Consider the following 12151-nt stretch of genomic DNA (forward strand, 5'->3'; position numbering starts at 1 on the left):
ACCATCGGACGTCTAACTATGTATGTACAGTTGGGTGTGGTTGGCGCTTGGATAGGAGAATTTAGGTTGCTGCTTCTTGGGAGTGGTGTGTGAGGGCCTGAAGGAGGAACTACTGAAAGTCCAGGAAAAATGACCAATGACCCATAGCTTCATTGTCCTGATAAACCCATAGTCTGGTAAAACCTAATCTGATGTATGGTGGGGTGACTTGTACAAAATGGCTGCCATTCTTTCCTATAGTAGGCACCGCAGATTGGGGGTTGCTCAGGTGAATTATACCACTAACCTCAACATAAAAGTGAAAAGCAATTGAAATAATGTAATTTATTCAGTATAAAGCAAAGCTATTGAAAGCTTTTCAGAACATCCAAGAAAAACTATATTATGTGGCCCTGGATAAGGATGTCGCAAAGACAACATAATAACAACTTAACAACAATGTGCTGACAGAATAATAAACAGGGAAGGACAACATAATTACACATTTCATACTATATCTTGACCTTCATGCAATAGTAAACCACATTCGATGCCCTGTGGTAGACTGATCAAGTAAAAATAAACTAAAATATAAAAAACAGGTTTTGAAATGTGCAAGTCCCAGATACACTGTATATGTTGTTAGTCCAAGTGCTGGGAATGATGCAGAGCAAACTCACAAACCAGCTCAGATATGATCCTACATCATCCACTGTGTGAAGAAACAAAATGACAAAATGACACCGAATCAATGAAAGCAAAGCAAGTTATTATCAGGATCACCAGGGTTTCTGCAAATCATGTATCCACCCATTCTGGACATGACAAACCAAATGAGGCACACATTATACACTTGGTAGCTACATCTACAGTGTACGATATCGTGCTGTCTATTTGTACTTTGTTGGTATTATGGTTCCCTGTTCAAGCAAACAACAGACGGCTATGTGTGTTGTTAGAATGCGTTCTGCTTTCTGAACAGTTCAAAAAACGATTTTAGAACATTCTGACATCCATTTCGGAGTTTGGAATTAAAGTTTAAACTTCAATGGTTACAGCAATAGAGAGAGAGAGAGAGATAGAAGGCTATGAGGTGACACACGAAATCGCAGAGACGGACGTTCCTGCTCCTACCTGGGAGATGGAAATGTTTAGGGTTCAAAGAGAGAGTTGGGGTGACCGGGCGGCTGTCTGACCGAGAGAGGAGAGGGGAGTTCCGACCACTGGACGGCTCATTGCCTCCGAACGAGAAAAACGGGGAAAAAAATGTAAGACGAGGCAAAGCGAAACCTCAAAAGAAGGAAAAGGCAGAAAATGAACAAAAAGATGGATTAACGGAAAAGGAGAAGAAAGACAGACGGGAGGGATCTAATCAATCTTGCGGTGTGATGACCCCGCTCCACCCGAGGTCCTCGTTTAAGGAACGTGTGTGCGGTTTGCCATGACCGTGAACATGGGAAAGGGGTGGTGCATTTTGCAGATAGTTCGCACGTAAAAATCATGCTTGAAAATGACCCACAGAACATGCTACATTAAATCAGTGGCACATACTACCATTTCAGAACAAATGAGCAAATGAGAGAAAACATTTCCATGTTAGAAATGATTTAAGGCTGCTACTGAGAATGAAAAGATAGCAGAAACAAAAACAGCTCAAAACCAGGAAAGAGATGAGAGTGACACAGCCAGCATTTGAGACGTATGAAGGTGAATGAGACCCAGAACATGCACACTTCACCAACACCACGACAACAGCGGCCAAAGGCCACACAGACTCAGGCACCCAGTCAAAGCTGTGACATACCTAAGTAGAAGGAATCTGCAAGGAAAACGTAGGCAGAGAAGCGTTAAACCAAGCTGGGGGTGGCCATTAAGCGTAGGCGTGCAGAATGGCAGAGAATGAAAGGGTGGGTTGAGTCTCCCTCATTTTAAAATCGGGAGTCTCGGCAGTAAGGCGTGGCCACTAAGGCACTGGGTCAATATAATCCCATGGTCATATGGGAGCTCAACCTCTGACTATGACATCTAAGGATTTGTTAGCCACATCTGTACTGTGCATACTATCATAATTGTGCGTTATGGTTTCCTGGCTGTTATGCACATTATCATATGTGCGGTATATGGCATAGACTGTATGTGACATCTTGGCTGCCATATACGTAGGTGACATCAGTAATGGAAGTTGTGATCTATGTTGGATGACATAAAACACCCCTCTCTTCACCCCACCCCACCAAATATGTTTAGGCAGGCTTGAATATGAAGAAAAAATAATCTGAATAAATTCTTGTAGCTTGTAGCTATTCTTCTTTTAAGGGAGATTTCTTTGGGAGGTACACTATATGACAAAAAGTATGTGGACACCCATTAGCCCGGGGCTGTTTTCAATTGTTAGGGCTTAGTCCCTAAGTTCCAGTGAAGGCAAATGTTAATGCTACAACATACAATTATATTCTAGACGATCTATGCATCCCCAGCTGTTTGGGGAAGACCCGTTCCTGTTTCAACATGAAAATGCCCACTGTAACACAGCAAGGCCCATATAGTTTTGACGAGAATGGTGTGGGAGAACTTGACTGGCCTGCATAGAGCCCTGACCTCAATCCCATCCAACATCTTTGGGATCAATTGGAAAGCCAACTGCGAGCCAGGCCTAATCGCCCAATCAGTGCCTGATCTTACAAAGGCTCTTCTGGCTGAATGGAATCAAATTCCTGCAGCAATGCATCTAATATAAAGCCTTCCCAGAAGAGTGGAGGTTGCTATAGCAGCAAAGGGTGGACCTACTCCATAATTTTGCAACTGTTGAATGTCAGATGTCCACATACTTCTGGCCATGTAGTGTAAATCATTCACTTTCTGGGAAAAATTCATTTGAAACTGGGCTAAATATATATATTATATGTAAAATATATATTAATTTTACAGCAGTGTCAGAGGGGCGGGGGGGGGGGGGGTTGCATCCACATTTTCAGGGAGGCTGAGGATACTGTAGGTGCAGTAAATGATTACACAATGAATGGGGGATTACATGGGGGAGGGGGTTGTGGGGTCACATAATCTGAGGGTTATAGGTTCAATTCCTAGGTGGACACCTGATGTCAAGGCATTTCGAATCAATTTATTTTTCATTATTATTAATGCCATTTAAAACACGGCCAAATCAAATGCGGAATATACTATACTTTAGGCTATGTATGTTAGACACAAAATCATACTTCTGAATCACCTCAATTCACTGATGTGTTGTGAAAAAAAAACAGATGATTTATTGGTCAAAAATATACCTCTTTATTTTCCTGTGTGAGGAGTGAATGTGTCAGGATGGTACATGAATTTTGGGGTGTGCAGGAAGCATCATGCACACCATGTTTAAAGCACAGCCTCATGGGAAGCCAGCCAGCCAGCCCGCACACATGAAAATACACGCACATACACACACATCCGTGTTTAAAGATGTACTGAAAAGAGATATCCAGCCTCTGGATATCCCACCTTGGCAACCAGAGGAGTTGCGTCAATCGCATCCTTCCACCCTCCAGGGGGAGTTTCGTTGCCCCTCCCCAAAGCATGTGCCTATTGGCGGGGGGGGGGTGAGATGAGCTGGAACCCTCGGCCTATGGAGAGGTAGGCTTACGCAGGCGGACGAGCGCGTGGGCGAGGCAAGAGAGCAGGTACCTTACCTTTGTTATGGGGCATGAAGTGGTGACGGAAAGGGGAGGTGGGGCGGGAGTCATTGTGGGCGGGGCCACCGCGTAAGGAGGAGCAGAGCTTCTGCATTCCTGTCAGCGGCTCTGAGGGAGAGGAGGAGCACGGGACGCCGCAGGACGAGGGAAGAAAAGAGAAAGAACGGAAGCAGGGCAAAAAGATGAGAAAAGGAAAGATAAATAAAGAGACAGAAGGGTGAAAGACTAAAGAGGAAAAGGGGAAGCTTGTTGAGCCCGGAGAGGTAACGAGAAATGCACGCACACACATGCAAGCATACGTGTAGGGGTACACACATATGCACATACACTCGCACACACAGTCTTACAGGAGAATACACAGGAAATATTTAAGCAACAACATTCAAGAGCGGGAAGGAGAACTCAGTCTGTAAGAACAGCACCCATTCTCCCTCTCCTTCATTTGCATCCCTCTCTCCCTTTCTCTATTCTCTCTTCCTCTAATTCGTTCCAGTTATCAAAATGAAGTGTCTGATGGAATCTCCTGCTTCGGGTGAGTATTCCGGGCAACCGTGTGATTTTGTGAACTTCCTGTGGAGGCAGGGAAATGTAAGTGGTCAGGGGTCACAAAGGGACACAGTACTCACCCGGTCTGTGGAAGTGCTGGGGCGACCGTGACAGGGTGGGTGTGTAACTATGGCGATTGTATACGGGTGAGCCAATGGAGCCCTGGCTGGTGGATCTCTGAATGATGCGGTCTCTTGGATCATAGCAACCCTAAATATCAAAACAATAGTAGTATTGAGAGTCAACGCTGATCCCTCACACACACACACACATACACGCACGAACGCACACACACACGTACATGTACACACAAACACACACACAATTCTGAGAATTCTCCCACAAACACACCAAACCACACTCAAATGAAACATTCACCATATGCAAAAATACTGCATATGCAAGTACTATTTCACAGACCTCTTCTTACTGTAAATAACCTGGAAAACCTTTTTATTTTTTTAAAGCAAAATTACTTTTATATACATTACACACTTAATTTAAAGCTTTGCAGTAGACAATATGATTGTAAAAAGTGGACATGTACACAGTATGAAGAAAGACCATAGTTTGAGGGGCTATACTTTGATAAAGACTCTTTTAAACTGAACTGAATGCATATTATTGATCCTGTGTCCATCTAATCTGATTTGTAAATAAAATATCTTTACTGTAAACAGTAACTGTGTAGTTGTTCCATGCTGTGTGAAATGCTTCTACCGACTACAGAGGAAGAAAGAACTGTGAAATGCAATATTTTACATATGCCTTTGATAACTTTTAGACATCAAAATGCAATTTTATTTTACTTTTACATTTGTATTTTATCATATCAAATAAAAAATTAAATATCAGGTAAAACACAAAATACATACAGTAACTTAGCTCATGATGTTACTGTGGAATGGCATTCATCTTAATATAATGTTATATATTGTAATGTAATGTTAATTTATGTAAAATTATATAATGCAATGTTTTGTGATGTATGATGAATGCACCACAATGTCATGACATTCATGAGACTGTAATGTTATGTAATGTTATGAAATAACCGGTAATTTTAGGAAAATGTCATACGCTGAAATTTAATTGAAGAATTAAGAATATAATGTGATGTAATGCAATGTAACGTTACGTAATGAACAGGAATGTAAAATAATGTTATGTGCAGCTCACTCACTTCTGCAGAGGGTGTGGGAGAGAGTGTCCGTGGAGACTGAGAGATAGAAAAACAGATTAAATATTAATACATATACCTTAGGTTAATATGCATGCAGGGCACAGTGTGGAAAGGGGGAAAAGCCGGACTGAAGAACATTATATGTCTGAAAGAGAGGAATGAAAAGAAGAGCAGTGCCAGCTATGAAGCAGCAAAGTCATCCAGCTGTTCTCACAACGTTCTGTAATGTCTAAGAAACCAGACGAGAACGTCACAGCTGGATAGACGAAGGAGTGAGAGAGTGATGTAAGGAAGTCACGTGAAGACATACAAACGCACACACACACTTACTCAAATAGAAACACACACCCACCCACACATGCTGTGCACAGTAAAATGTTAAGAGAGTGCATATGGGTACATTCGGAACCATAAGTACTCTGTAAGAACTGATTTAACACGTAATGCTTTACTGTGTACAGGCATACACACACATAGCTTCCCTCACATAACATGTACATGCACCTACATTACCTAATACACACTTTCCTTCTCATACATACTTTACCCATACTCAAACACAGAAATGCACATATGCAAAAACCTGATCAATGCCGGCCTTATTCGTTTTGTCTTTTGTGATTATCCAGCATTGGTTATTAATTCAGTTAAATTAGCAGGAAATGGAACTTCAACAGAACTGTACATTACCACTAACAGGTTCACCTACTGAATAATCTTAATGATGAAATACTAGAGGATAGTATTTCAACATTAAGGTTGTGGACTGCACCAGATGGTCACGGGGTCTAATCCCTAGGTCACTACTGTTATTCTTGAGTAAGGTAGATAGTTTTCTTTCGTTCCCTCCAGCAAAAAGCCTGCAGCGGATGGTTAGTGGGATGCAGAATGGACAAAAATAGGCCCAACAAGTCAAAAGATCAGGAGATCTAATAACAACATCAACCATAAAAGGTCCAGCATATTTACCCAAAGTTGCAGGATAATCTATATTAAACTTCATCCAATTTTAATTCAGACCAAGTCACTGTAACATTAGTCAACATTACAGCAACATCAGGGTCAGTTAATGTTGGGGTAATTTACAGTAACTTTAGGGTAATATTCAGGAATGTTGGGGTCATTTACAGTACAGTATTATTACTGTTAGTTGACTCGTGTCCAATAAGATAAAGGGCTCCAGTAAGGAATGTTGGTGCAAGCACAATTCTAATTGTATTTTTATGCTTATTGCTTTTATTTTTGAAAGCATTTCAAGATTAATGTAGCAGACAGACATGCATGGCGGAGGTAGAATTAGTTTGTCATGCCTGAAGACAAACGTTAAAATTTATCACAAACTTACTCTCTCCTCCAGAATGGGGGAGTGGTCAGGTCTAGGGGTCTGCGGCTGTCGGACAGAGAGTGAAGTTGAGTGATACTGAGTTAGCCACGCCCCTCTCCCAGAGTGCTTTTGGGCATCAGCTTCGCTCTATGCCACACGGTCACACCATGACCCCACCCCTGAACTCAGCTCACACACCTTAAAGGCTATTAGATCAAAGAACTACCAAACTGCCTTTAAAGGTTTTCACTTAAATGAGGAAATATGTAGACCTACACGCGCACTGTACTTCTTTTGAGCACCATCTTGAACATAACATAACCATACTTTATATATTCCTTTCAAATGCCTCAGAAATACATTTTCAGCCTTGAAGAATGCAGGAAAGAGGAAACAATCAGCTAAACTGAAGAACAAAAGACACTGTAATGCCATATCTTTGCTGACCATAAATTCCACAATCATTCTTCCTGTCAAGGTTGTACTGCTAAATATCGAAGGATTGTTTCGAAAATTTGCATGCGTTGTTCAGATGAACAGTGACCTTGTTCCTTTTCTTACTTCCTCTGAGTGTGTGTCTGTGTGTGTGTGCATGTGTGTGTGTGTATATACAGTGAGCACCATAATTCATTGGACAGTGACACATTTTTTGTTATTTTGGTTCTGTACTCTAGCACTTTGAGTTTGAAAGGATACAATGACAATGAGGTTGAAGTCAGCTTTAATTTGAGGGACATTTTCATACATATCAGATGAACCGTTCAGAAATTATAGAACCTTTTGTACATAGCCGCCCCCAGTTTGGAGGCATTTGGTTTTATCTGAGCAGATAAAATATTTCCGTAGACTTCACAATTCATTGTCCTACTTCTGTCTGCAGCCACATCATCGATGAAGACAAGTGAGCCCGTTCCACTGGTAGCCATACAGGCCCAAGCCATAACACCCCCTCCACCATGTTTCACGGATGAGGTGGTATGCTTTGGATCATGGGCATTTCCTTTTTTTCACCACACTTTCCTCTTTCTATCTCTCTGGTACATGTTAATCTTTGTCTCATCTCTCCACAAGACTTTGTTCCAGAACTCTTGGGGCTCTTTTAGGTGCTTTTTAGCTAACTGTAATCTTGCCTTTCTGTTCTTCAGGCTTATCAGTGGTTTGCATCGTGTAGTGTACCCTCTGTAGTCTTGCTGGTGTAGTCTTCTACGTATGGTAGACTTTGACACATCTACACCTGCATCCAGGAGAGTGTTTTTGATCTGTTGGGCTTTTGTCAGGGGGGTTTTCTTCACCACAGAGAGTATTCTCCGGTCATCCACAGTGGTCAGTGGTCCACACAAATGAATACACCTGCCTAATGAAACACATCTGTGAAGCCAATTCAACAAATACTTGTAGTACCTTTAAATGGGGGGACCATGTACAAAAGGTGCTGTCATTTCTGAACGGTTCATCTGATATGGATGAAAATGCCCTCAAATTAAAGCTGACAGTCTGCACTTCAATCTCATTGTCATTGTATCATTTCAAACTCAAAGTGCTAGAGTACAGAACCAAAATAACAAAAAATGTGTCACTGTCCAATGAATTATGGTGCTCACTGTATGTGTGGGTGTGGGTGTGTGGTATATGTGTGTGGGTGGGTGGTGTATGTGTGGGCGTGGATGTGTCTGGGTGTGTGTGTGGGTGATGTATGTGTGGGCGTGGATGTGTGTGTGTGTGGGTGGGTAGTGTATGTGTGGGCGAGAATGTGTGTGGGTGTGCGTGTGGGTGGTGTATGTGTGGGTGTGGATGTGTGTGTGTGGGTGTGTTGGTGGGTGGTGTATGTGTAGGCGTGGATGTGTGTGTGTGAATGTGTGTGGGTGTGGGTGTGCGGTGTATGTGTGGACGTGGATATGTGTGGGAGTGGATGTGTGTGGGTGTGGATGGGTAGTGTATGTGTGGGTGTGGATGTGTGTGGGTGGGTGGTGTATGTGTGGACGTGGATATGTGTGGGAGTGGATGTGTATGGGTGTGGGTGGGTAGTGTATGTGTGGGTGTGGAAGTGTGTGGGTAGGTGGTGTATGTGTGGGTGTGGATGTGTGTGGGTGAGGGTGTGTGTGTGTGGGAGGTGTATGTGTGGGTGTGGATGTGTGTGGGTGTGGGTGTGTGGGTGGTGTATGTGTGGGTGAGGATGTGTGTGGGTGTGCGGTGTATTTGTGTGGGTGTGGATGTGTGTAGGTGTGGGTGGTGTATGTGTGGGTGTGAATGAGTGTGGGTGGGTGGTGTATGTGTGGGTGTGGATGAGTGTGGGTGGGTGGTGTATGTGTGGGTGAGGATGTGTGTGGGTGAGGGTGTGTGTGTGTGGGAGGTGTATGTGTGGGTGTGGATGTGTGTGGGTATGTGGGTGGCGTATGTGAGTGCATGCATGTGAGGGACTGTATGCATGTGTCTCTGTGCATTTGGCCGACTTTGTGCTCATGTGTGCGTGCATGCGAATAAATGAGTGCATGTCTTTGAATGTATTCATTGCTATGGCCTTGGCAACTGTGGTTGCTACTACTTCCACATGTACTTTCAGGTGTTAAATTGGCTAAGCATTCTCAGACTGTCCCCTTACAGTGGTGGATAGACTCCAAAAAGCTGGCCCAGGATGAGCATTAGAAGTTTTTACACAATGGTTGGGCTCATGATTAGGATTGGTAAAGCTTATCCTGGTCCAGTCATTAAGGGCAATAAGCACTTACTGTTTCACTGCGCCTGGGTGAGCTGTCTCTACTGGTGCTGGGGGGCTGTCAAGGGAAGGGTGATTGAGGATTGTTACCATGGTGGCTAGGACATAACAATGTAGAATCCAGCTAAAATTTTTGTATGTACTGTCAGGCCACCACAAGGAAGTAGCTTCACCTGGATCCAGACATTTCACACAGTCAACATGTCAACATCCCCCCAGATGCAAAGAAAAGTGAAAATAAATGCAAAAAACAAAGAATTAAAGTCAGTAGTACACACACACACGTGCAAGTACACATTTGAAAATGTACTCATTCAAACACTTGCACATACACATACACACACACACACACACATGTGCAAACACATGCACACACACTCAAGCCCACAATACATGCAAACACAAACAACATACACACAGAGGACATGTTGAAGAAAAGGGACAGACAAGCAGCTGTGAAAGTTAAAATGGACTTCTGAGCATTGCATCTCATTCAAGTTTCCCTTACGGTACAGTGAATGAGAGGGGTTAATGCAGTCGGTGTTCAGCACATTGTCAGTGATGTTAAAGCAGTGTGTTCAGGACAGAATTAGTCAGAGGTCAGTTAAAGCAGAATGTTCAACACAGAATTAGTCATTAGAATGTTCAGCATACTTTTAGCTAGTGGTGTGTTTAGGCACTAAGTGTTCAGTACACAGTGGTTTTTTAAAGCAGTCAGATTTCAGCACACAGCTGGGGAGGGGGGCCCCGTTGCCAGGGACCCAGCATGGGGGCCCACTTACACATTGGTCCAGCTGGGGCGATCTCTCTCGTCTGGAGGTCACAGGCTGTCGGCAGAGAGGGCTAGTGACCACACGATCCCTCACATCACAGAAAATGTCTGCCTTTACATATTCTCAACGGTACTTTAAAGCTGTAGCAATGCAGCAACGTTCTTAGATCGCTAAAGCAGCGCTGGAAGAATGTGCACCCCTTGCATACGAGACACTGGGTTGCGCTGAGAGTGCTAGGAACGAAGTGCCCTGTTTGGAGCGCGTTGCCCTGCTGGGATCGCACACGGTCTGGGTTTGATCCCGAGAAATTCTTCCGCTGTCTTACTTACCTTCCAGAGAAGACCTGAGGAGCATGATGCATATATATGTATATATATATATATATATATATATATATATCCACAATATACATATATATACACGTAATATTATATAATATATATTTTATATATATATATATATATATATACACACACACACACCTTTCTGTCAATGCTGCAGTGAATACTGCACAGTATTGACCAGGGCTGCTCAATCCTGTTCCCAGGTCCAAACCTAACAAAGCACACCTTCATTCAACAGCTTGAGATCTTGTTGAGCTGCCAATTAGTAAAATCAGGTATGCCAAATCAGGGTTAAAATGAAAACCTACAGGAAGGCAGATCTCCAGGAATTGGGTTGGGAAGCCCTGGCCTTGACTGAGATGCTGTATCGCGGTAACCCCGTGAGAAGGCTGCATGAGCTGAGCAAGACGCTGTGCGTGTGATTGAAGAGCAGCATTCAGAGGGGCAGAAGCAACAGAAGGGGAATAACTTTACCTCTCCCACACTCTGCCTGTCCTGTTTCTCTTCCAGCGATGTGCTGTAAAAGGGCTCATAGGTAATCAAATCTGGGCGCTCAATGTCATAAATGGCCTTGACTCTGGGGATGGCTGCTAAGTCTCTGTAGTCAAGGATCTCATTGTCTACTTTTGCCTGGGGAGACAGACAGACAGACAAAACAGACAAATGCACACACATACACGCATACACACAGACAGAAGGGGAGGAGAGGAAGTCAGTCACCAGGAAAGAACACAATGCATCTTGGGAGAGTGGACACTGTTCATGAGCTTTCAGTAAGGGACAGCAAGTCACTTCCTGCCATTTTGGAAACTTTCTGGGACTCATGTTGAGGAAGAAAGCCTCTCTGTTGACCGTACTTGAAAACCCAACTTGGATCAATGATCTAGAATTACTAGAACAGATACAGATAATTTTTTTATAATTCTGAATGCACTCACTCTTAATTAACTGAATATTGTGTGTAATCTCACTGTTACGTTCTCTGGTCTGGCTACTTTTCCATTGGTTCAGATCACAGAGAGATCATTGCCCAACTTAGCATGCATGAACAGAGCCCCCTACAGGATTGAGGACATCATTGCTTGACCACATGGCAGGTACTTACCCCAATAGGGGCCAATACAACTCCTAGTTCCCCTCCAAAAGGGTAGTTCTGTTTTAGGCCAAAAGGATATTTTTTTCATAAACTTATCTTCTTTTTCTTTATAATTGTTAATTTTATTTAAAGTGACAATCTCGAAGATTTCCGTTTCGTTCACTTTGGCGGTACCAATGGCGAGAAGCGGTAATTGCAGGTGTGTTTTTGGACCTCACTTCCCAACTTCCAAACAGTGTCGTGTCAGTCAGCGGGCACCTGGGCCACGGTAACTATAACACTTACTATTTACTGAATAAAAAATGGTTGTTATAAAAGTAACATTATGTACGTACTCATTCATTGTCTAACATTAGGCTAACTTAAGCTGTCTTTACACTGCCGAGCCGGATTAAAATGCTGTGGCAGACCTGGGGTAGAATTAGTGATGATCAATTTCCACAAACGTTCGTTATCCACCTTTTGCCCGGTATGAACATCTTTACACTGCAGAGAAGAATCCGCGGG

The 12151-nt window shown here is 43.1% G+C and overlaps 1 protein-coding gene across 50 annotated transcripts in view; it reads right to left on the minus strand.

Annotated features, from left to right (window-relative positions):
- Window positions 1-12151, minus strand: part of ablim1b (actin binding LIM protein 1b) — a 142508-nt gene that overhangs the window by 11664 nt on the left and 118693 nt on the right. For 10 of the 50 annotated variants that reach the window (XM_064321291.1, XM_064321290.1, XM_064321322.1 and 7 more), the window contains 9 exons: window positions 11023-11178; window positions 10214-10258; window positions 9445-9489; window positions 6740-6784; window positions 5395-5430; window positions 4292-4421; window positions 3663-3773; window positions 1784-1798; window positions 1114-1218 (listed from right to left, as the gene is read on the minus strand). In XM_064321291.1, the coding sequence (XP_064177361.1) occupies window positions 1114-1218; window positions 1784-1798; window positions 3663-3773; window positions 4292-4421; window positions 5395-5430; window positions 6740-6784; window positions 9445-9489; window positions 10214-10258; window positions 11023-11178 (688 nt within the window). Of the gene's footprint in view, window positions 1-659; window positions 692-1113; window positions 1219-1783; window positions 1799-3662; window positions 3774-4291; window positions 4422-5394; window positions 5431-6739; window positions 6785-9444; window positions 9490-10213; window positions 10259-11022; window positions 11179-12151 lie in introns of all 50 variants that reach the window. The other 40 variants (XM_064321320.1, XM_064321321.1, XM_064321314.1 and 37 more) reach the window with 17 other exon arrangements.

The sequence above is a fragment of the Anguilla rostrata genome, chromosome 2 (genome assembly GCF_018555375.3).
Source record: "Anguilla rostrata isolate EN2019 chromosome 2, ASM1855537v3, whole genome shotgun sequence".
In the NCBI taxonomy this organism is placed as follows: Eukaryota; Metazoa; Chordata; class Actinopteri; order Anguilliformes; family Anguillidae; genus Anguilla; species Anguilla rostrata.